This window comes from Merops nubicus, unplaced genomic scaffold, assembly GCF_000691845.1.
Source record: "Merops nubicus isolate BGI_N331 unplaced genomic scaffold, ASM69184v1 scaffold6629, whole genome shotgun sequence".
Lineage (NCBI taxonomy): Eukaryota > Metazoa > Chordata > Aves > Coraciiformes > Meropidae > Merops > Merops nubicus.
In genome coordinates, this window is record NW_008630075.1 from 66,478 (window position 1) to 92,968 (window position 26,491).

General features: G+C 39.1%; 1 protein-coding gene across 1 annotated transcript in view; it reads right to left on the reverse strand.

Annotated features, from left to right (window-relative positions):
• Positions 1-8,419: 8,419 nt before the first annotated feature.
• Positions 8,420-26,491, reverse strand: part of ASB7 (ankyrin repeat and SOCS box containing 7) — an 18,270-nt gene continuing 198 nt past the window's right edge. Inside the window, 3 exon segments of the mRNA XM_008947139.1 lie at positions 8,420-8,858; positions 18,862-19,467; positions 26,454-26,491. The exon segment at positions 26,454-26,491 is cut by the window's right edge and continues 5 nt beyond it. Coding sequence (XP_008945387.1) covers positions 8,719-8,858; positions 18,862-19,467; positions 26,454-26,491 — 784 coding nt within the window. The 3' untranslated portion in view covers positions 8,420-8,718.

A 26,491-nucleotide genomic window follows, 5' to 3' on the forward strand; every position in this document is an offset into this window, starting at 1 on the left:
CATGTATCTGAAAAAAAGCCACTTTATTGACAAGATAACTGCAAATTATCAAGTACTAGATAAGACATTGAACATCTGGGGAAAATGTAGGGGCCATTAAAAATGCCCTTTAAAACAAAAGCTGCCCTCCTACCAAGACAGAAGGAAGGCCAATGAATTGCAAAAGCAATTCAAATTCAGCAAAGTTTTTCTTTGCTTAAAATGGTAGAATTCAAAAATGTTGGCAGAATGGCTGGAGGGGAAAAGTAATTGGTGCTGTACCCAAGCTTGGGAAGAAGAAACCACAAAACACCAGATTCAATTAGCAGAAGAGGTTATCTGGAGCTGTTTACCAGATAAGACTGAAGTTGCCCATATCTGGGTCATCTTCAAAGAAGTCTTACATGGAATCATTTAAAGTGTTTTTTAATATTGGTTGGTAACAACCAATGAGACTCAAAGAAAGCCACTTAATTTAATTTACTCGGACATGAACAAATTAAAAGCAGAGTTACAGGATGTAGTACTAATAATGCAGATATGTCACTCTAAGATTTTGTTGAGCCCTTCATTTGATCCATTAAAATAGTAACCAGTTGTGATGAGAAGGCAGCTTGCTAAGCATTTTTGAGTCTTAACACAAGACAAATCAGAGCTGTGGGATGAAACACTGGGACTGAAGTAAATGAAAATGCATGGTAAGGTATTTTGGTTTTATAAGCAAGAGTATCGATTCTTTAGCCAAGCAAGCAGATTAAAATTAAACAAAAAAAAGCATATAGAGATGTGTTAAAAAAACTAGCACCACATCAGAGTTTTGGCTTAACTACAGATCAATACCAAACTCACCTAGACCACAGCAAAGGTGTGATCTTTCCCCCAGCCGCAGCTCGAGGCGCATACTACAATTATCACTGCCACCTTCACCATCATCCCCAGCCTCCTCTTCCTCACCACCTTTCCTTTCCAAGCTACTCTGCCTTCATGTGGTGAGGAAATGGTGCAGAAAACCTGATGCAGTGGGAAACTGATAGCCCTGAGGCAGGCAAGGGACACAGGGGATGGCATCAAGACTGACATACTACATCCACAATATCCTCAAGCTGTGGCAGCTGCACGTTCCTCTGATGGAAGAGTAGGTGAGAGGTGCTGGACACTTCAAAATGACAACAGTATACCTATTTCAGACAATATTCTACCTCCCCTTTTCAAATCCTGCTCTATACAGCTCAACATTTCCTTTCCAGCTTCTTTCACGGCATCACATTTTTCTAACCACACAACCTTAGGTCAAACATCAGTGCTGCATATCTGAGGTCCAACCATTCAATCCAGCTCTGCCAGGGAGGTTTCCTTCAGAGCGAGGAAAGTCTCGCTCCCTGCCCTCCTCTGTGACCTGCTGTGGAGGACAGGTTGTGAAGGGGAAGAGAAAACCAGCACCAATATTAAAGACTAGAGCTGGAAGCAGGCGGGTGCCCATAAATACAAACACCACCCGAGCCCAAGGTGAGGTGCTCAGGGAAGCAGAAGAGGCCTGAATTACTCTTTCCAGACAGACTACAGATAAGTAGGGATAAAAAAAAACCCATGAGCACCAATTGTTTGTTCACACATGCAAGAGACATACAGGTGAGCTCCATGCAGCTGGGTACCTGGTCTGAATGACTTTTCAGGGTCAGCCTTGCAGATTGTGTAACAGTCCCATGCTCTCTCTGTGGCACAATTTTACAAACCTGTAATCACAGCAGTAAAAGGTGGGAACATGAGTGCAAATCCCCATCCTTAATTGCTTTGCTTGGTTTAGAGTGGGAACTTTAATTCAAGTCTTTCACTCATCAGGAGGGTGCCTGAGCCATCAGAAAACAAGGTTATTTTTTCTGGCTCACTAACCACTAAATAGCTCACAAAAAGTAGCAAAGGAACAGACTCAAATACTCATGCAGATTACTTTATATTAAGGACATTCAAACTTCTGAGCCCAACGACTCACATACCAAACATTTCTGCAAGATCAAAAGCCACATTTTCTGCTTTCTCTCACACAACCCCACATCTCAACTTCATCCTCCAACCAAACATCCCATTCAGCTTTATTTGCAGACTGGCTGCTCTCTAAAAATTATTTGGCTTTGCTTCCTTGCAGCAATAATAAAACACATTATGGGATGAGCAGTATCCACACAGCTAGAGGATGGATCTCAAGTTAAACTGCTTGAGACAGATGTAGCTTGGACGCCACATTTCAGTAACCCACGTCCTGCAGCTGGGCAGCCTCTGGCATTTAAAAACCAAGCACTAGATGAAGCTGAATGTAAATCTCTATTATCCCATGCAAATGCTATGGTCAGGGTAGTAGCAGATGAACCTGAAAAATCTCACAGAATTGGTTCATAGATGAACAGGACAGAGATGCAACTTTTCCCAGCCTCACTTTGAGCTCAGATGTATTAGTGACAAGAGCAGCTCTGCTTCAGCCAACGAGATGCTCCTCAAATTCACAACCTAGGATTTTAAACATATTGTGAACGCAGACGGCTGGCTGCAAAGAACAGAAGAACCTGCTGATGTACATAAAATCACACTGACGTATATAAAACTTCATCTGTAATGGCTTTAAAATTAATTAACCTTTAAAATGAGTTTGCATTCCATTGCCGATCTGCTTTAACTAATCTGCTGTATTAGAGAACAAGCAGATACATTCAGTTTCTCAAGATACAACATGGACAATCAAATGGAAACGTCTCTCACCAACTCAGGAGGAGGTATCAAAGCATTTAAGCAACTCTGTCATAACGGGTCATGTTTTTAGGGGGGGGAAAAAAAATAAAAGTCTATTGCTTGCCTATAAATTTGGCCCAAACTACAGAATCTCTCTCAGCACTCCTTCACCAAGTGTTTCGCAAACACTTTCCAAAAATACTCTCCTCATTAGGCCATAAAGCAAGGAGCAGGACTGCAAGCCAGCCATCCAAATCAATTATTTGCTTTTTCACACAAGATTAAATGTTGAGTAACCACCACCTTTGGTGGAGTTACAATGGTATAAATCAGAAATGAGGACAAAATTTAGTACAATACTTAAATTAACTCTTAGTTACTTGTGACAGAACAGGAGATGATCCCCCAATACATTTGGAGAGTACCAAGACAGCAAATAAGCTCTATTTTTGCAAGTCAGAACAGAAGAGTTATGGCCAATTTTGTGGTACTTAATAAAGAGTAAATGCTTTTTGCTGTATATCAGTTGTTGACAGACTTAAACTTTCTCTTAAAAGCATTCACCCTTGTATAACCTACCGCCTATAAGCTTGCTTTTCATTCACCTTTCCCAGACCTTTTAGGAATATTTAATGGATGCTGAGTGGTCTGCAAAACACTGCAGCAGATTAAGTCAAAGCCTGAGAAACACTCACTCTGTAGCACCCACTGCTCTAAGTCTACACAGAGTCCACTGCACAGAACAACCTGGCAACAACCTTTAGAGAAGGTGTAGAAATGCTTTCAGAACCTTTACGAGCACCCTCTGCAGATGTGTCAAACTTCGCCTGCAAACAAGTCCTAACAGCATTCAGAACTTACCTGGGACCTCACAAACAGCAGTCAGCAGCACTAGAGATCCCAGATGTGGAGGAAACAGCTGGAGTTCCGATTTCTTCACTGGACAGCTGGAGATTTCCCCATAAAAGTCAACGCAGCTTTCGATCCCAACTTTTTGCTGTTCCAGCTGCATGTTGTGGATCCTTGGGGAATGCACTGGCTGAGGAATTCCTGGTAGCATGGTTTCATAAAGCAGTGTATGTATCTGCTTTGTCTCTTATTGTCACGAGATTAAATCACACGCTGAGCTTTTTTGGTTATTAACATAAGTCAAGAAGTAGAATCTTACAGAAGGGATGCAGCATGCCAGTGATAAAGGAACAGAAACTTTAGCCTTTCAGTAACTATTCCAGTTCCAAAGAACAGTACAAAACCTTTGAGGTGGTGGGAGCCCCAAGCAAAGCAGAGGGGGGAAACTAGAGCAAGGAGAATTTAAATGCTTCAGTCCAGGCTGTTTGGGGAAAGACATGGCAGAGCCTGTTCTCTGCTCATTTATCATCAGCTCCATTGCTTCTGCTTTCAAAGGTACTAAAATTTTGCTATACACTATTGTAAAAAAAGTGGTTTGCCATATAAAGTAAGGACATTTCCTTATCGTACACTGAGACCAGTATGTGGAAAGACTGTATATTCCAAACACATCATTTGTCAACAGCTTGTAAATCAGGGTTTTTTTTAAGTAGTAGCATTAGTCATTAATTGTTTTAAGCTTAACAAGTGAACACTCAAACAGGAAATATGATACATAAACAGGAACAAAGTCTTTTCCACAGCATTCAGTAAATACACCAGTCAAAGTCTGGCCAGTCTGTTAGTAACCATCACCAACAGCCCCAAACTACTGTTGGTCACACAGTGTCCATACTCCCAGTGGTGTTTGTACAGTTTGCTACTGAGCAATGGAATCTTTCCCCCCTCTACTACCATTTAGCAGTCATGTCTTGAAATCTAGTCTCCTTCCTCTTCAAATTTTAGGTGCAAAACCTTATGGCAACCTCTGGCTGTACATTACCCTCACAACTGAACCCAGATGCTTCCAGTTCCCACTTGTGTATCAGGAATATTCACTTACAACCTCCTTATTCAACTTTTATTAGTAGTATGTGGACACCACATTCAGCTGCAAAGTATGACCTCTACTTGGTCCACTTTTGTATCTTAATACATGAACCTGAGGAAGAAAGTTGAACCTTTCAGAAAACCCTGAAGGGGCTTCACTGGAATCTGAGCAGGGAAAACCCAACTACTCATAGCTCAAGACCAGTCACTCCCTCTTCTGAAGTCCAGCTCTAGAGTGAGTTTTATGCTCATATTTACTGCTAAAAAATCAAATCACAATTCATGAGGCATCTGAACTCTTATTTGTGGGTAGAAAATTTGAGTACCAAACGCATTACCCAAATCACATGCATTGGAGAAGGGAAAAGGAGTAGAAGAGACAGACAAACATTGAGAGAAAATGTGTAAAGTGGTGTTATGTTATTAAAACATTACATTAGAAATAAACAGAACATTAAAAAAATTTAACCAGGTTTAACTTTCTTTTTTTTTTTTTTTTTAAATTCAAGTTGACCCAAAGCAAAAACTTACATTGCAAAGGAAGAACAAAATACATCATGATATTGGTCACACGGCATTGCATGGAAGCTGGACCTGGGGGCAGGCTGCAAGTTGCTCTTGTCACAATGTCACTGGGGGCTTTCGACAGACTTAACTGAGAAAGTTTGGATCCAATTTTTTCATCGAGCCCAGGTCTACCCTGGTAAACATGCTACATATTCTCTTTTGCCTCTGGGTATTTATCTGATGAGTTTGTCCAGATGTGATCTCCTAGGATTGCCAACTAGAGCCAGAAAACTGAATTTTCCACGCTATCCCAAGGAAACCAGAATTATTTCAAGCATGAGTGATAATGAATTAGGAAAAAAAAAAACACACAAACCCAAAACAAAAAAAAACACTCAAGAGCTTTTCAAACTAACAAGTATTGTCTATTATGTAAATAGTTTAGAAATATGGTAATTAAATAATCTAAAAAACACTCTTACTCTGCTGTACATTTATAAACATAAATATTTACAAAAACTTTCCGCTTTGTTTTAAAGGATGAGGTTTGCAGTTTGTTAATGATCAGAGTCTTTTACTCACATTGATTCTTTGGTGTGTTTGCCAATTTTTTTAAGGTTTATTAGAAGTGTTCAGCTGTGAATTTTAAGGTAATGAAACTAGACTACATAACAAGTCCATATTATGCACTTCTCCTTCCCCATTCTAGTCCGAATGACAAAGTTCTGTGTGTTCTTCAGAGTCTTTGTGCACAATACTTAAAAGAGTAAAAAAGACCAAATTCCCTGTTACTGAAATTTGGGTAGGACTATTGATGAATAATCATACTTCACTTGCACTCGAGCACAGGTATAACTTAAGATAGTCAACAAGACCATCGGTAGGTTCAAGGACACACGTGCTGTGGTGCTTTGCTGAATCAAGGTCAGAGAAACCAGCTACAAGAGATGGCTTAGCATTGTAAGAAGGGGCTTCCCTCCATCTCGGGGAGAAGAGAGAGGAGAGGGTGAAAATTAATTTAAAAGAAAGGCTTCTACTGGCCTTTAAATGTACACATGTTCCCTTTTACATGTCAGTGAAAAGAAATAACCAAAAAACAAACCTCAAACAATAAATAATGGAATTACACATTTCTTCATTAAATAGCATTCTTGTTACCAACAAAGTCTTCCATAATTTTCTTCAGTCACAGCAACAGACAGAACAAATAATTTGCCTTAATATAGATTGCAACTAAAATATACTCTAGATTACCTTAGAAAATAATTAACTGTAAAAATTCAGTGGGGAAGGACATTGGTTTAGACCAACTTACATATGTAGTGAACAATACTAAGTACTTTTTTTAAAAAACAGAAAGAAATTTTAAGGTTCTGAACTCATGTCACAAAACTGAAGATTCCATGCTTAAAACCTGTCCATTTTTAATGTCTGTCCTGAGTACTGCAGAGCTTCAAGGTCCCCACAGCTGGTCTTCCATCACCCACGCGAGCTCTCACGCACACCCCACCCACGCTCTCAGGCTGTCCCTGCTGCAGTGCCACCACCACCACCACCACCACACACCACCTGGAGGGAACACTACAGAGCTCTGCTGCCTGGAGGTCACCACTGCACGCCCTGCGTGCTGCTAGGGTGGGACAGACTCGCTCCTGCTGCTGAGACATGAACTTTGGGTCACTGCTCAAGCAGGCTGGACTTGAATCGATACAAGTTGAAGATAAAAAGGTTCAGCATCCCATTACCAATCCTCTGAGCCATGAATCTCCAAACTCACTTATTGTTTGGAAACCTGTTGAAGCGCCAGGCACAATAGGAAGAGATAATCCTCCTTGCTTGCCACAGTTTCAGTGCAGCCATTAGCAGTGATAAGGTTCGTGCTCAACGAACTGTAGTCCAGGGTTGTAAGATATTAAAAGGAACTAGCACAGTTAAATAATATGAGTATACCTGCTTCACCTTGCTTTTCATATTTTTAATATTAAATATTTTGAAAGTGACAGTGTTAAACTTAAAAGCCACCACATTCCTTTCATCTCCCTGCTTCCACTGGTGGAACTGGTACAAAAGCACTCCTGATATTAAGAGAGGCTCTTTCAGAGCCAGTAGGATGGCAAAACAAAAGCAGAGGACACTGGTAAGAACCTTAGGATGACTCCATAATTCCTTGAAAATAAAGAGAGTGAAACAACACCATGTTTTGCCCCAATCTTTTTTTTGATAGCAAGAACTTTTTTTTTTATGATCAGAAACAAAATTTTAACAGATTTTTAACAGCTAGTATGAAAAACACATTCAGTAGCTATAACTCCTTTCAGTTGCTGCTTTCAGATTAATTGCAAAATGTCATCTTCCAATATGAATGGGGCTTTTCTTAGTAGCACACACAAGGTATCTTAACTTGTGTGCTTCCCACTCTCTAGCCTGAAACAAACTGAATTTCAGAGCAATGAATAAAAAAAACCATCACTGCTTTTAAAACCACAGCATTTGGCCAATTTCTTTTCTTCTTTTTAAACGGACACAATTCAGCTGAGAACCCGTAGGCAATATTTCAACTGAAAGTGAAATAAAGCAGGTTATACATTCATGAAATTCAGGGAGGAATAACAAACAGCAACTGCTGCATCACTTTTGTAGTGTCACACCAACGGTACAGTGAGGCAGCAGTTCCTATTCTCACAAATAATGCACTGAGACTAAATGAGGAATAGTGGGGGGGGGAAATCACACATAAAGGGAAAACACATCAGAAAGATTATTGCACAGGAGGCACTGTATGAGAAACAGAATACATTGGCTTCAAAAAAATCTAAATTGGTTTACTCTTAAGTTAATGTAAAAAATAGAGGCTATGCCTCTTTGTAGTGTACTGTCACTGTTAAAAATAGACTTACAAACAGCCACCCATTTAACAAGGAATGTCAGGAAAGAAGAGGGCCTGAATTTTATGGGTACCCCAACTACATTAATTAGAATAATATAAAAAAGCCAATGTATAGACCCTCAAATTGAATAGGGTAACTGATTTTTTTTTTTTTCTTTTATTTCCAAATTCTATTCATACAGTACCCTAAAACATGTTATCAGCTCTTCCCTCTGTCCTGCAAAAACATACACCCTGGCAGAGACACGAGTCCTAACAGACAACAGGGCTCTGAAGGTCCTTCCATTGGTATCCTTTTGCAGGACTGGTGCCTTGATTTCTGAACTTTAATTTCTTGAATACTAATTGTTCAGCACGCCAATTCAAACCAGCCACTTCCCTTGAGAGGCTACCTTCCATCTCCACTGCAAGTCTGCACACTTCATGTGAAAACAAACCAAAAAAACAACAGCAATTTGTAAAATGTAATAGTGTGTAGAAAGCTTGGACCTTGTAAACTTGGACCAAGAAACCAAAAATTAAGACCTTCTAGCGTGTGGTATAAAAAACCCAAGGAAGTGTATACCTGCCTTCTGACTTCACAGAAAAATCAGAATTTGCATAGGATATACTTTGTGCAAGGCAACAAGCCTCTTCAGTATCTGGAATATAACTAATCTTGCTCAGAGTTCTTCTCTTCATGGATATCAGATATCATCAAATTTGTGTTTTAAGTAGTCTTTCATGACCTTGGCAATGGGTAGTTCATCAAGTAGTTTTAGGTTTTGAAGGCCTATACACTGACGGATTTTAATTCGGCATAGATCTTGCAAGTTTCTGGGCTGTCCTGAAAAGAGAAAAGGAACACAAAGGGAAAATAATCACATTTTAAATATACTTTAAGAGATCATTTACTCAGGAAAAAAAATGACAGATGTTTGCTGTTTTCTAAGAAGCAGAGGGAAGGGAAAAAAAATCACAGGAGAGAAAGGGTAGAAGGTAGGACCTTACTAATTAACAATAATTCAGTGAAATTAAGGGATGAATCCTAAAAACATTTTTACATGCACATAAGTTTATGGATGCCAGTGTAAAGTGACATTATTCATATGAGGATTCCCACGAGGTAGCAACACACACTTAAGCACTGTAGAACAGCATAACTCCTCCATTTAATTTTTTGTGGATTTTTTGCTACCCTTGTAACACCTGGGGGAAAAAAAAAAAAAACACACCTCTTTTCAAACATAAAGACAAACTTCTGTGTTCAATTCTAACAGGACTAGGCAGTTTCCTCAGAGTACAATTTTATAGAAGCTATTTTAGGATTGTGTGGCAGAATTAAAGATTGTTTTTTCCCTTCTCGTGAAACGACAAAGCCTTTAGGCTTTGGATGCAACCACAAACCTTGTCGAACAGAAAGAGATGAAAACATGAGTTAAGCACTATCCACAGAGGAAAAGCTTTACTGACACACCACATGAACTTCAGAATTTCTGGCAAAGGTTTTCCAAAATTGTAAGTTCCCCTTTCAAACACCTCCTGAACAAAATATTCAAACACCTTGAAAAAGGTTCCCCTGTGCAACATCAGGTAAGAAAAGATGACTTAGCCTTGTATCTGAACATACCCAGCAATGGATCCCAAGGAAGAAAAAGAGCAGAACAGCCATTGAGAAATCCTGTCCCAATATACCCTTCTAGCTTTCAGCACTGGTGCCTCTGGGCCTTCCTAAACCAGAGATTGCACAGAGATCTATGCCTGTAATAGCTGTGAATGGCCAGTCCCTTCGTAAATCTGTCTAATGTTTTCTGAACCCATTCATACTTTCAGTATCCAAAACATCCTGTGGCAACAAATTTCACAATATAATTAGGCGTTGGCTGGAAAACTACAAAGGGCTTTTATTTATTTTAGATCTGCTTCCTGATGGTTCCGTTGCGTGCCTGCCATTCTTTCAGTTACAAAAAAAAAAAAATCATGAATAATTCTTCTCTCGCCAGCCATGATTTTACATACCTTTATATTACCCTCCACTCATGCTCAGCACCTCCATCCAAAGCTGAACACTCTACTTAACAACCTCCCACCATAGGAACCACTCCAAACCTCTGACCAAACTGCCTGCCTTTGTGCTTTTTTTTTTTATATCATTTTATATCATTTTTGAGACTATTCCAACAACACACTGAAGCTGTGCTAAGCAATATTTTGACCATCAACTTAACTGTGTTATGGCCTGGAAAAAAGCAAAAAGAAGCAGCAGCTTGCACAACTTCAGGTATCTGATGGCTGTCCAGGTCAAAATACTCAGCACCAGGACCAATGTAGGTGCTTATGCTGGTATGAGGATAAACTGTGGCCAGCAGAGCAACTTAACACAATGTTTTATTATCTGTATAACAATTACTGGTAAAAGACAGTGCTTGTTTTTTGCAAAGACAGACATGGTGGCTTCACTGAGCTGACTGCTTGAATCAATCGTGTCTTTAAAAGGCACCACAGAACAACAAAGCAACGTTAAATAACTCAGATGGACGTTTCCAATTAGCTTTCCTGAGCTGCCACCGAGGGAGCAGGACATTCCTGGGAGCAGAAATGCTTTCCACACGGAGGGCTTTGCAGGGGACAGTCGGGTGCTGCCAGCTCAGCGGGCACAAACCTGCTGGGAGGACACAGGAGAGCTGCTCCCACCCAAACCAGCCCCAGAGCTGGCTCTGGAGCCTGTCCTGTCTTCCCTCCTCCTCCTAGCTCAGCAACAGACCTATCAGCTAAACAGGCATTGACATTATGAGTTTATTAGTTCCCTTGTAAGCAGAGTAAAGAGATTATGAAACTATTTCCTGTTTTCTACTTTGGGTATTTTGTACATGGTTTCAGTTACCCTTTATGGTGAGTTCCTCCTTTTTTTCCCCCCTGCGTGGGTTTTTCTACAGAAATGGGCTGACAGACAGGTATACACTAGGATTTATCTTAAGCACTAAAATTATCTGAGGTAAGCTTGCAGAAGTAATGCAAGAAAATAGTCTCAGTCTGCTTTTAAAGAAATTAGATTTTAAGTTAAAGAACATGAAAATCTGAGTTTCCTTCGTGTAAGTTTAAAATATTTTTATTATACTTAACACTGCAGTAGCTAAACGTCGATTTATAATTATATCCTTCAGCTCTGACTTAGAATATAGATCACTAGTTACTTTGTCCACTGTTGGTTTCTTCTCAGTTTTTTTTTTTTTCCAGCTGAAGGAATGAATTTAACTCAGACAACTGATGAATGCTTACGCTTCAGGGAAAGAAAAGTTACTTTTGGTAAGAAACCAAGCAGAGGAATATTTACCTTGATAAAGAGAGAGTTCTAATGCTTTAAATGTGAATGCAAACAGGGTTCAGAAAGGATTCACCCTTTTAAAAGTTAATGACAAACAGCAGCATTAGAGGATATTAAGGACTAGAGATCTCTCTGGTTTTTTTTTTTTTTGGAGTAGAGTACACAATAATGCAGCTATGAGACACTGATTTCTGGTTTCAGAAATGAATGTCTTTTAATTAACATCCTACCACTTTTTTGAGAACAAAACGAAACAGACAACTTAAAACACCCAGAAGAAATTGGTCATCAGTTAATTCAAAAAGACCCGATTATCAACTGTATGACATTTTCCCCTGATAAGCCTAAAAATATTTCCTGGGAATGTGTTAACAATGGACATTTCCAGTGTTAAGCACCAGTTGCTACATCTAGTGGCTGTTAGTGTCTTAGGTCACGCCTTGCAAATTCCAGGGTTATTAATGCATTTGTGATTTATTAGAAACGGTGTCTAGAACACTTACTCATTCTTGGTTGCATCTGAATGAAAAAGAAAAAAAATAAAGGATTACAGACCGGTGTCAGTGAACCTTGGTTTGGCAAATGAAAAATGTTATTAGTAATTTGGCAAAGTAAGACAAGTTAAATGATGAATAAAGTTCTGTTTAAAAAAAAAAACCCAAACGATTAGAAAGCAGCAACTTTGGTTATATATCCTGCATCACAAGTTTGGAAAGTTATTTAGGCAAATAAGCTAGAAAGGAAGAGAATTAAGAGGAAGAAATAAAATAACCCCACAAACCTAAAAGGTTAGGTGGACCTAATTACCACTATCATGCAAAACAGTGACATAAAACCAATGATCATCTTAAAAAACCCAACACATCCCTGACCCAGTCTCAGAGAGACACCCTGACAGTGGCAGGGCTGTGATTCTGGAGCGGTTGGGTTGTTGTTGGGCTGTTACCCAAGGAGTTACCATCAAGGCAGCACCCGCCTGCCGCTGTCGTGGAGCTGCAGGTTTGCCACCGTGTGCACCACGACAAGTTAGATGCCTCAGTCTGGGTTTTTTTTTTGCAACCTTTGTAGTGATAATCAAATAAAGGAGAAGTATTAATTAGAGGGAAAAGATGTACAGTTGATCTTTTGTCTTCCACGGCTCCTGCTACGTGCTGCAATGGAAAGCAGCAATCCCCACCAAGACACTTGTGTATCATTTCCCAAACATGACAGAAAACTTTGGTCCAAACAGAAGAAATGTAAAATACAGGGTTATAAAATAAAGAGGAATCGTGTTTCTTTTTTTTCCTCTCTGGAGGCAGCAGACTTCAGCACATGAAGAAGTTAACCATTTCCTAATTCACTTCTTCAGCTGCTAACAGAGTAAGTTCTTGAGCTTCCCTTTCTCCCCTTTAAATAATGATTTTACTTAAATAGTAGGCCTTTTAAATAATTATTAATAAATCAGCCTTCTTGTTAAAGCAAGGGAAAAAAATGTTTCAATAGTAAGAAGTTATTATAGTTAATCCTGAATTTCCACTCAATACTTCACTCTTCTCTTTTTCACTGTTTCCAGACTTTTCTGCTATTCTATCTGTGAATTTGCTGCTGTATCCCAGAGACAGACAAAACTTCCATTTAGAATTTACTGCTTATACAAAGAACTGCATGTCATTGTTACAACTGCCCTGTATCTTATGCATTTAGACCTGTGTCTCCCTGTTTTTCCTATGCAGATCATGCTCCCCAAGAAATAAAACACTAACTCAGCTACTAGGCCCATATTCAAGGATCACTAAAAGTGTAATATTAGTCCTAGTACCCCTGACAACACTGATTTTTAGAGACTTTCACCCAGTTTTATGCAGAAGTGTTGGAAAGGGGGAATCCCTACCAGTTTCCTCTGAAGACAGAAAAGCACCTGTGCAAAGCAAAAATCATGAGCTGACTTGCTCTGTTACCCAAGAAAAACTTAGGAGTAACTGAAATTAATACACTTGCAGGCTGCAAGAAAATCCTCTCTGATGTATTTTTCTACCTGCTAAAAAAAGTACTTTTAAAAGCAAACAATCAGTGTCATAGATTTGAACTGGACGGGCAGTTTCTGAAGAAGTTTGAAAAGGGAAAATACATCAGTGACATATATCAGATGCCACCCAGAGTTTTCTCTGCAATATTAATATAATTATCTAGAAAAAAAAGCTTACAGCAGTATTTCTCAAACTGCCTCTGCCTCCCCTGGGAATTGTGAAAGACTGAAGACAGTAGCAAGAAACCATTTGGTACTTTCTTTTTAGCTACAAAGAAAACTTAAAAATAAAAGCTTTGTGAAATATTAAAAAAAAAAAAAAGGTTGAAACCAGGCTGGCAGCAGATCAGTTCCTCTAGAGTATCAGAATAAGTATTTATATCTGCAGCTAACTATTAAATCCATCCCTTAATTCACAACTGTGAAGGAACTCGGCTACTGCCAGCAATTAAATTTTGTTATGATTTTGTTGGCTTTTAAAGGGGGAATTAAAAGAGATAGTTGAACTTATCAACTGCAAGCTCAAAGCCACCAGCTGAGAGACCCAGGGATGAGGATGCACAAACAGGATGATACTGGAAGGGTGCAATCACCTAGTAAGTGGCTGTTGCTGAGCTGAAAGGGAATTCAGCTGTTCACTGCAACAGGAGTTGCTCTAAGTTTAGGAATTGCTTTGTCTTGTACTCTATAAAAAAAAAAATCCACAATAGCAGAAGAACTAGAGGATATTTGGGTTTCCAGCGTTCAAAAATGCCAGAAAAATATGGTATCAAGCATCTACAGATGTGAATTCTATTAATATAAAACATGGAGGGCTGAATTTAGAGAAGAATTAGAGAGTCTTCACTGAGAAAGTGAACAAACTCCTTGAACTGGTACCCAGCTCAACAGGACAAAGAAAGCTTTTAATTCTTTTTAACTGGATAGCATACAAGTTACTTCAAAAGTTATTCTTGTGTTCAGCATGCCTCAGAATACTGGAGCTCGAAGTATGATTTCATTGCTCTTTGGAAAGTAATTCTCTACAGTGAGTTGTAGATGTCTATTAAATGTCAAAATATCTGGCACAGAAAATATGTACCATGGAAGAGTGTATTTTGGACTGAAAACTTACATATGGAAAAGCAGAATGCCAGTAAAGCTCAATGGTAAATACAACAGGTGTATTTAGCAATGAAATTAAGGTCTGAATATGCTTGTAGAAGAGATTTTTTTAAGAATATTTTGTAACATTTCTATAAATTCTGTCTTACTGAAATTGCTAACAATTTCATACAGTCATGTTTATCTGTTTTAGGAGACAGTATGTAAAATGGTCTGAACATAAAGACAGGTTTAAGAGGCTCTGTTACCCTGTTTTTACAGAGTACAGCATAGGTGTGCTAATGGGAGAGGGTGCAGGCTTCACCATACAGACCACACGTAAAATTACACATTGTTAGGTGGCTTTGTTTTTTATATAGGCCTCTTCAAAAAAACTCTTCCAAAGTACACATCTGTGTAGCACTATTAAAAAAAAAAATTATTTAACTGCTTAATATAAATAGTCAATTGCAGCTACATTTTTCAGTATCACACCAGGCAATTCTGTGTTGAGAATTTAACAATTATTTGAAAGGTACCTTCCCCTTTTTCTAGAAAGAAAAAAATAGGGCTAAGTCTTCAGAAAGGTATGAAAAAAACTACAGAGGTTTTAAACAAATAGCTACCTGCAATCTGCAGCAAGTAATCATGATTCAGATGATATTTATCACTGATCCAGCTAAAAAGAAAGCTCTGAAACACTCCTCTTGCCTCGCTCCCTGCGTAGCTGCGGGTGACAGAGCAGACCACATTCATTAGTGCAAGGTTTCCAGCAGCACCCAAGGAAGCAAGCAGTGAAATCTTGCAGTTCCAGTAAAGCTCTGCTACAACAAACATGAAGATACTGTTTCCTTTGCCCACGTTATAAAATATGTAGAAATCTACTTAATTCACTGTGACACTTTTGTATTGATAAACGTTTAAACTATGCCGAGACTTTAAAAAAATGTTCTTCCAGTAAAAAAAAAAAATCCTAGTGAAAAGTTATCTTTATTTAGCAAAGGGATAGAGACAAGGAACGTATAAGGATTTCCTTAACAGGACTTTTGTCTACGTTTTCCTGCACATTTACAGTGCTATATAAATCTAACCACAAAATTACACTCTCTAGTCAAAGCCAAAGATTTGCCCTTTGAAAAAAATTAAAAAGGAAAAAGGAACGCAGATGAAATGCTTGTAGCTTAATTCATTTGATGACCTTTAGATCTGAAATCAGTTCCCAGGTACCTGTTAACACACATGCAATACTACACTCCTGTGGCCATAGCCATTTGCTTTGCTGTTTGACACAGCCAAGCAACTTGCACAGCTCCTAAGATCCTCCTGTCTGCCACATTACCTGAACAGTGATTGAACTAAATGAGAGCTATGGGGAGGGGGAAGGGTTCAAGCTTGTTTTATTCTTCTTTTTAAGATCATAATTGAATTTCTAGCATCTTAGAGTTTAAATAAACTTCTAAGTATTTTCATAATACTTGCATTTTTCCTACCAGCAGCATTGTCCTTATAAGTTTTAATATTCCCAAAACCCATTCAACTTCAGCCTCAACATGAATAGCTTCATCCCAGACTGTAATTGCACGTTAATTCTGTAGACACATACACTACCAAAAAAACCTTTATGTGCATCTCTGTCTTTATATGTACTACATACATGCACCTCCATTTTAATTTTGCATTAGTGTATTCTAAGCTTAACCCATGGGCAATCCTGAAGAGGTTCAAATCTCATAAAATTGAAACACTCTAAACCAACTCTTTATCAGATGATCTCTGGTACTATGGTCATTGCCAGTAAGTGGTTGGTTTTTTTTTAATAGGAAGGTATAATGCAGCTAAGGAAGGTGATTAATAAAATCATTGAGGAATTTTCAATTATTTTTTTTTCATAGGGAGACTTTACTCAATTTTGTATTGTAAAACACTGAGTCAACAACAGAATAACTTCCTTCCTCTTGGAATTATTCTAGGAGCAAATGAAACTGTCTGTAACCAGGAAGAATATGAGTCCTTCAGGGTCAACCCCCAAAATCCAGTATCTTCTTGCACTCCCAGGGCCAATACTGAGTATTTCTGAGAGCTTGATTTCTTGCCTGTTATTCCTAACTGGGAGCTGGGCTAAAGGCTGTCATTATTACTAATTACAATATCTACCAAAATAAAAAGAAATTCAGATATGATGTTTTCTGAGGAACTGAAACTGTACAAATACAATATCTGAGTATAATAGAGAAAAGCTACTTACATCTTACACGTAGACTGCTAAATTGCATCCCATGTATATGAAGCATGCAACTCGAAGACACAGACTAGTCTGGTAACTTTCATAATTCATGTATATTAAAAATTTTAAGCTTAAAGATTAATCTACCTCAAAGGTAAAAACTAATTCCTGTTTTACTATCAAATACACTCTCTAGAACTTTGGATTCACATACAGAACTTAGAGCTACGGATTTCTATATTAAACACTTAGTATAATGTTCAGATAAAGCAGAAACTCCTGTTAAGCCATTCCACCAAGGCACTGTTACCAACCACAAGAAATCATTTCAGGAAGACTTCCACTAGAAGAAGTCTTCAAAAATTTTGGAATTTTTTTCTTCTAGTAAATACATTGCAATAGCCTCAGAAACAAGATTCTTCCCTGAAGTGCTACAGTGTGAGAACTCAACACAGCCTGATCTCATCGGGACCTCTGCTACCAAAATCCCAGCTTGCTCTTTACCCCATCTCTCCTACACCATCTTATTAAAATGATTAGTCATTAAAACCATGGAAGACAGTGTTTGGATATTTATAATAAGGTCAGCAGAGTCTGTTTATAGCTGTTTGTAAACATATATTCATAATAATTTTGCTCAGAAGCACAAAGCTGAAGTGTTTTTGTCAGCACTAGCCTTCCCTGCTTCCCCAGTTCTCCCTCCATCAGCACAAAACTGGGATAGTTCCAACACTGCTATGTTAGACAAAAATTTAATCTACTTTTGTTTTAGCAGAATTTACTGCTCACTTAACGTTAAACCCTTAAGGTATTGAATCTGCAAACTAAAAGTAAGTTACAGGACTAGTTTCCAGCCTTTTAAAATTAGTCTTTAGACACTGAGGAAACACTGAAGCAGTTTAAGCCTTCATGGTTACTGATACGCCTTAGGACTGAAAAATTGGAAGTCTGGCTATTATATCATCTACTAATAACCCTGACGGTGCTACTCTATAGAGAGACTCCCAAAAAATGAGACAAGAAATGTGTTTGAATGAGAAGCTACAGGCAAATGAAAAAACCAATCTATTAACTGCCTGTACTCCTTATGAACTTCCCCCGTCCCAAAAATTCTCTTTAGATTACAGATAAAAGCAAAAATGACACCACAAATCACAAAGACAAAAATGAAATTCCAAACACTTACTTGTGTCAGCTACTGACAACAGATCTCATCTGATTTACCCCCAGTACAGACCACATTTCAGTTTCTTTGCAGAGTATATAGGGTGCTTAATTCTCATTAAAAACTACCACATACAAAAAAAAAGTAAAAGAAACTGGGGGGGGGGAAGTGTATGAAATACCCCATCCTCTGTAGCGCAAAGATCATCCTAGTAGGATGATAAATTATCAGGCCATCTTATCATGTTTGCATTAGTAAATTCCTGCTAATTGTTAATCAGCAATTCCTAAATGCTTTAGGCAATATCATAATTATGAAGCTCTATTACAGCATTCCATGTTGAATGAGAGAGGAAGAGAAAACTTTCAGTACACCAAAATCTAGTACACCAAGAGCTGATAATCAAAAGTGACCAGAGTCTGAGGAACCTAATACTCTTTTTAAACATCAGAAGTCATGATGAGTTAAAGTCTCTTTCGTATTTCAAAGACATCAACAAAATCAAATCAAAGCTACGCAGCACATGAAACCCCTTCCAGTTGCAGGAACGAACTATGTAATTTTGTTATCTGCTGTAGGGGAGAGAGGGAGAGAGAATGTGGGAGAACACAAAGCAGCAAAAGCTCTTTCCTGCCCCGGTCGCAGAACCAGAAACTGCAGAGTATTTGCATGGCAATAAAAAAAAATAAAAGGCAAAAGACACTAAAAAGCCTAAACAAACAACAAAACCAAGCCCCAAACCTCAAACATCTCGTGTGCTGAGGTCGTTAATAAAATGAGATTTTACAGTTCACTTTTTTTAAATGAATGCTTCCTGTAGGTATATAAACAAAACTAATTTAAAGGAAATATGCTTAACATTTTCACCTTTGCTGAGTAAAAGATTCACACTATCACAATCCCTTCACTTTCCCAGAAATTTTCTAGTGCATTTAAATAGCATGAAGGGGCAGAGAGGAAGCTTTTTTTTTTTTCCTGAGGCTAAATTCAAAGAAGGCTTTTAGAGGACATTGTGTCCCGTGATTAACTTCTCTCACATACATACTTGTCACTTCTTGTAAGAAATCCAGACAGGGTCGGCTACTTCCAGAAATACTTATTGAAACAGCCAGTGGGGTCTGTCCTTCATAGTTCCTCGTGTTAGTGTCCGCGCCGTAATTATACAACATTTGTGCACAGAGCACGTCATCCCTCAGAGCAGAGAGGTGCAAGGGGGTCTGCCCGTCCTCCAGGCGGCCCAGGTTGGTGTCGGCCCCCCTCTGGAGGAACATGCGGCAGTAGGAGTGGTTGCTCTTGATGACGGCGTAGCGCAGGAGGAAGCCGTTCTGGATGTCGATGTTGGCGTTGTGATCCAGCAGGATCTTCACGCAGCTCGACCTCTCCCGGATGATGGCCAGCTGCAGGGGCGTGGTGCCTTTGTCGCTCAGCGGGTCCACCTCGGCCTTGAACTCCAGCAGGAGCCTGACAAAGGAGTCTCTGCCGTAGTGGGCCGCCACGTGGAGGGGAGTCCAGCCGTCGTTGCTCTTGGCGTTGATGATGTCGCTCCTGAATTCCGACTCCAGCATCAGGCGGGCGATCCGCGCTCGGCCGTGCATGGCTGCGTAATGCAGGGCAGTGAAGCCTCCGATTAAGTCCTTCACTGTGGGATCAGCTGAAGGTAAAATAAAATTAAAAAATAATTAGAAGGCATTACAGTAATCCAGTGCTGCAAAGAAAAGAATCAAACGGTTGAATGTTGGTCTTTCTGGGCATAGCACAAAAGGATTTTTGTACTTCGGGCTAATTCTTGCTTTCACCAACGTGCTATTTTAACGGAAAAAAGTGAAATTATATTAAAGGAAGAGTTACACAAAAGAAGTTCTCCTTCATATCCGTGTTTCTGTTTGACAAACAGTTCTTCACACCTTCCTAGCACTCTTAATTACTCAAATCTCTCTGCCCATCCAGTTTTCCTCCAGATCTACAATATTACATTTCTTAATGTTCAACTTTTTTATTTTCCCTTGTGTTCCTTCTTGGTCTTAAAAAGAAGCATGTGTAGAAACATCTGCTGTGACAAACTGTGGATGCTTTGTGGTCTGGCAGCATTGTATTGTTTTTAGGGTGTAATACTGTATTAGGTAAAATGTTTCTCTGTGGTCTGCAGGATTTCCAAAGCATGGTGGATATATGTTATTTTAGATTATCTTGATAAAGTCGGTTTTTATAGATGATGAATCTGTTCTGAATTTATAGTTTTACCAAAATTTAAGATTTGACAAGAATGTAAGTATTCACTTATGGAAAGAGTCAGGAAAAATGTTAGTGCAGGATACAAGTGATCACACAGGGTTTTTTTTTCCTCCCCTCATCCCCAACAAAGCACAAAAACTCAGTCTGATTTTTGAATTTAAAAATTAAAATAATCCAATCCATTTACTTAATTTACTTTCTTCAGGACACACAAACTTGTTAAGCAAGTGACTAGTTCCATGTCCCAAATTCCTGACTGCAGGAAAGGTGCCTGCCTCGTTACCATTTCGGAGCTAAAGAGCAAGCCAGGCTTTGAGGTTTCTCCTCCCACCACCTGCAGATGCTGCCTGTCAGACACTAAAAGGTATAAACCACAGTTTGGAAGCTTGAGGCACCTTCTCCTAACCCAGGTCTCCCAGCTGGTAAGGAGAGACTGTATCTGCACAAGGTACCAGCCTTAAGCCAAAGTGTTTTCAATGCTCCCATGTGTATACTGAAAAAACTGCTGGGGTCTGTCCTTCACAGATCTTGTGTTGCCTGCTCTGTAATCACACAATCTGTGCACAAAGCACATCAACTCTAAAAGCAGACAAGTGTAAGAGTGTCTGTCCATCTTCCATAACCTTGCTAGCCCTGTCTTTGCAGCCTGGCACACTAAATCCCTTCTAATTTCCTCATCTATACATACAGCATTTAAAAGAAAAATAGCAGTGGTCTGGACAAGGAGGAGGGGAGAAAAGAATAATAGGACACTGTGACCACACAGGTTTAAAACAACCATGGCTGAAGGCTCTGAACACCAAATACTCACACACATTGATCAAAAAGAGCACTTGCTCACCTGCACCACGTAGAACGGGCAGTTTTCTGCTCAGTTGCCATCACACTCAAACAGGAGAGGGCAAAAAGGGTGGGAGACACCAATCTGCATCTCAAAACTCAGACCTGCTGTAAGCTAATTTCACAATAAATATAACTTGCATGCTAGTTTAGCCTGAACACATCTGAACACACAAAGGTGCTAACACAAAACAGGAATAAGCTTTGCATTATGGACCTCCTGTGACCATATCCAGATAACACATGGAGACAGACCAAAACAAATGGACTAGCAAGGAGGAGTGCAGAATACAACTGCAAAGGCAATCCAGCAACTTTACATTTAAAAAAAAACCAACTCCTTAAAGTGAAGACTGAGGGGAGGAAAATAAACAAAAGCCAAGATACAAAATAATGCAGCCTGGATACAGAGAAATCAAACATCAGAACTGCATCTAGTATACAGAATAAGAACCTAGAAATAGCAAGAGAAAGATAAAGGGAAGGTTAGTCCCTTAGCAGGGCCAGATTTCCTACTCTCCTGTGAAAAGCAGAAGTTTCAGTGCTCTGTAAAGTTACACTAACCCGAGTTAAAACAACTGAAGGAGCACCCACAGGTTGGCAGAAGTCAGTCAGTAACTGAATAGGTGGCTCCTAACCTTCACTGTGATGATGTCCAAGATACAGCAAAGCATCAGCACAAGCCTCAATGTCATTAAAGACAAAGATAATATTTCAAAGTGATGTTTGTTGCTGCCAGAGTCTTTTTCTTCACACTGCTCAGACTATTCCACATTACCTCCTGACTGATGGTAAGCTGAGTATCATAAGCATGAGAACTAAGATGCAGAGGGATGATACATTCTGAGAGGCAGAACTGGAGAGAAAGATGGACGTGATGGAAAGGAGACAGCAGTAGCCAGGGCTATTTTCCACACACACAAAAAAAGTTATAAAAACCAAAACCAAACTCATGCTATGCCTTCTCTTTTCCCAGCTGCACAGGGCATGAAAGTCAATTGTTTCTACCCCATAAGTGAGGGGCAGGATATTGCCCATAGGCCTGTTTAGTCTAGGCCATTTCCAAATTCAAACAGACATGCCCCAACTCTTGTGTATGTCTGCACATGCATTTTTATACAAGCTGTTGTAATCCAAACCAAACAATTTACTTGTGACATAAGGATGCCCTCTGCTTATGGTTTTAAGCACCTTTCCATGCCTTCCCTATTCTCAAAATCTCATTGCTTTTGACCACTGAAGTGAACCAAAAAAATACTAAGTCATGGAAGAGAAGTGCCTCAGCAAAAATAGGAAGAAAAGCCTCTCAGTTGTGCAACCAAGCAACACAACCAACTAACCTGCCAAAAGTAAACCTGGTAGAAAAGCTTTGTGATAAAACCAGTGTAATTGCCATCAAAATGACAGGCTTCTAGTGATCTAGTAGCACCCCTCTCCTTGATTAGGGAAACAGGTTTAACGAGCCCAAAACGCCTGTTGCTATTCAGTCAATGTTCTGCTGCCATCTCCTGGAAAACTTCTGAACTCACAAGGGCTTTCAGCAGAGGTGTGACCCACATTATGCTCCATCTAATTTCCATCCATTCAGTTCCTGCATTAGGAAAAAGTAATGCTACAAAGCTGATGTTGCCTTGAGATCTTGGGTTGTCGGGGGTTTGTTTAGTTAGTTTTAAACAGGCTTCAGTATTGGTATCATGCTGTAAAGTAACTCTCTTCCCCCTGGAACACAAGCAAGGTAGAAATGAATTTGGAAAGTTTTTCAGCTTACCTTTCAAAATCTGCAGAGAGGTAAAAAACTACCTGGTACAAGTGTATTTAACCAGGAAAGGATGAAGGCAGCACTTGCCAGCATTTCTTTATCATGCCTCCCTCCTGGTTATGAAACAATTATTTCTTTTCAGGCTTCCCATTAATTTGAGGAAAGCAGAATTTAGAAACACAAACAGCTGCATTTGGTCACTTCTGAAGTTCTTCAACATAAGGCATAATGAGATGGCATGAACCTTGGACTGCTTTATCAAGGGTACCAGATTACTGCAGTCAAGCTCACTCAAGACAGAAAACTTGCAACACTGAATGATATTCAAATTATTTTATTTCAGGTTAAAGTTGGGCACTTAAGCTAGTCATTTAAACTCTGCTGTTAATGAAACTCTTTTCTAACACTGTCATCTAGAGGATATATAGATTCCTAAACAACAATCTCATATTTGAGAGTTTCAATTTACAGCTCAGTGAGACAGTTTACCTTCTTTCTTGACACTTTAATTAGGTCCCTCTATCACAGCCTAATTTAGGAAACCAAGCAAGCAATGCTTCTAGCTTCATAAAGTCCTTTATTAATTTTAAGCTTACTTCTCCCAACTAAAGAATTAATTCTGACCACAGGCTTAGAAACATGACTACATGCAGCTTCTGTTTGGAATTTTCTAGAACAACATTGGTGCAAAAGACCTCCAGGAAAGCATTACTGTTCAGACACAAACACTTGACAAGCTGGTTTAGGGGATGAGCATTCTATAGTTTCTTCCAGATTCTGTGTTGCCTTACTAAAAGTTAGACACCTTGCAGTCAAGACTTAAAAAAAAACACCAAAAAACAACTTCAGTTTGGCTACTTCTTTCTACTACTCTTCAGTTGCTAGGAGCTTTATTGAGTATTTTTTTCACTTTAATATGAGTAACCAGAAACTGTCCTGCTCGATTAGTATTGGGAAGACACAGCCAAGGGACAGCTAACAACTATAAACTTTCAAGACTTCAGCTCATTGTAACATTAACAGTGATGGTCAGGAATTAATAAAACATAGTTCTTGCCCAGCATTGCATTGTCTGTATCAGTAAATCATTCCCAAAAAAAAAAAATAGTACACTAACAGGGAAAAAAGCTCCAAAATTACGGAAAACTACACTCCCTATTTTTGTGTTGTTTTCCTGGTGAGCTTTGTGACTCTAGATTGTTTCTAGAGAAGGAAAGAGCTGGCCTCACAGAATCTTCACTCTATTAAAATGAGACAAATACACTAAGTAGAATTCATGACTTTTTATGAAAACTAGTTCTCCATGGTTCTGATCCACTTTCTGCATTTCACCACTTGCTGAAGAATATTTATTATCTGACCAACTAACTGTATTTTGTTGTATTTCTGCTGGCTTCATCCTTTAGTCTGGACTGGTTTGTTGTTTTGTCTTCACATGTTTTCCCCACCTACCTGTGTCTCCTTGCTCAGCAGATAATAAAAACCTTCCTCCTATTCCACCACCTCCACTCAAATCAGCCAATCTGCAAGCACAGTGCTGTCCTCTGGCTCTTTGCTTTGCTTGTGAGCAATGATGGAAGGGGAAAAAAAAAGAAAGGCAGAAGCAGGAGGTGGCCAGGTCATGACTCCCATAAGAAGCCACCTCTTACTTCCAGGTCAGCGACCAGATTCCTTCTCAGCCTCTATTAGCCAAACTCCATCTCCAGCCTGCTACCACACAAGACTTAGAGAGAGTCTTCCAGCATCTCAGATATGAGGCATGGCACTCTACCCCCAGCAACAGCCCAGTGTGGCTTTCTCATTCCTGTACTATGAAGATATTTCCAGCTCTGCTAAGCTTCAGCATCCCTTTAGAGAGCCACAACTATCACCAATTGCTCCTTCCTCCCCACTAACTTCTCAGTTCCCTCTCTCCCCAGAACTCCATCCACTCCCTCTCCCTATCCTCTTTATTGCTAACATATAATCAGTCCAATACTCTGTTTGCCATAAGATTCACACCTGAAAATGACTTTTCCTTTCACCCCAATATCATTTTGGTCCCAAGGACTAAGCACCAACATCAGAATAATCCACTTCTTGAGAGGGAGGAAGGTGGAGACTGTGTGAAGAAAGGTAGACACAAACCTCTCACTAATGAGGCAGGCACAATCAGCTCAGCTTTTAAGAGTCAGCTCATCCACTGCTTAATAGCTCATTTGTGACATTATTATGCTTTAAATACTCATTATCTTTTATGCCTTCGTTTTGAGGGAAAACAAGGCAAGGCACAAAACAGTGCCAATTTTCTGAAGTGAGGCTCAGCTACAGGAAAGCTGCTGTAGATGACTAACCCTCACACTATTTGTTACTCAACTTTCTGGTCCTGGTAATTAAATGCTACACTGCTTCCAGAACAAGAGTATTTCGGTACAGGCAGTTTTCACGAGACATCAGATTCAGTTGGTACTTCATATATGAAAGAGTAACAAGAAAAATAAAACCAAAACACTGCGTCAGCAGTTATTCTAAATCAAAACCTATAAAATGAAAAAACATGGGAATATATAAGGGTTCGGCTTCTTTTAAGATAAGCTTCAAGTTTATGGAGCTAAAAGCAACATATTTTAAGACTTATAGCCTAAAATTTTTGAATTATCAAACTGAAGGCTTGAGATTATGCACATATATTACATTTTAAAAGTAGAATTTAAATGTAATTAGTGCAATTTAATAGCTTTTCCCCTCCTTCCAGTAAGGGCACGAGTGTTTGCTAATATTAATTATATGGTTAAAATCTGTAGTAGATATATCAATGGGGTCCAGTTGTTCAGGCTGTATTACACCACTTTTCTTGAGGAAGATACCACCAACTGTGCAAATACCAGAACCTATTAATGCCATTTGATTTTAAGGGTGATCCATACATCTGACGAATACTGCAACACACATAAGGGGCCCATATGGCCTCAGATACATAAAGCATCAGAAAGATAATTTCAGTTTCTTTGGGTCTGAAAACATCTTAGTTCACAACTCATTTCATAAGAACAGCACTAAAAGACAGGATGCTGTTCTTTAAGAGCACTAATCATAATGTGGAAAACATTAATGATTTTTGTTTTTCCTTTCCAGTATCACATTAAATGATTAAACCTATCCATTTCTAAAATGCTGTCTTGAAAAGAAGATGTAGCAAAAATTTGACTGTACTATCTGAGGGGTAGTCATCATCCAAGCAAGTATATCACTTAAACCAACAAAGCTTAATCAGTTCTGAAATCAAGCTTCACTATGGGTGGGTGAAGGAAAGGTGTAAACTCCACTGGACTAGCTGACACTAAAGTCCTTGCACAAAGTACCATTTCCATAAAAGTTCAGCAGTGTCTGCTAAAGCCTATATGGAACCTTAGTCTTTAATGTGACTTGTTAACTTGAGAATTCTGAAACACTTCCCTAGGATTTCAATTCAATGACCTGCCTTCCTCTAATAATACCTCCTGACAGAGAAGAAAAGCCTATAGTGAGTGCCATGAGTGCATTTAATTTTATAATGAGTCCTTCTGCCCTATTTTCATAATGCTTATTCATTCTTTTAACAATTCCTAAGCAATTCTGGAAGAAAAAAGGGCATTAAGATATAAAGCTAATCTGTTACCTCATTCATAGAGTATGCATCAGAAGGAAAGAGACAAAGTACTACCCCCAAAAAAAAGAAAAAAAAAAAAAAAGCAAATCAGAAGTAGCCTGATACCTAAGCAGTGCTGGGAAGCTGGGATGGAAAGCTGCAAGATGGAGATCAAGATTTTTCTCTCTAGGCAACTCACCTCCATGTTCAAGAAAAACACGGACACATCTCTCTTTC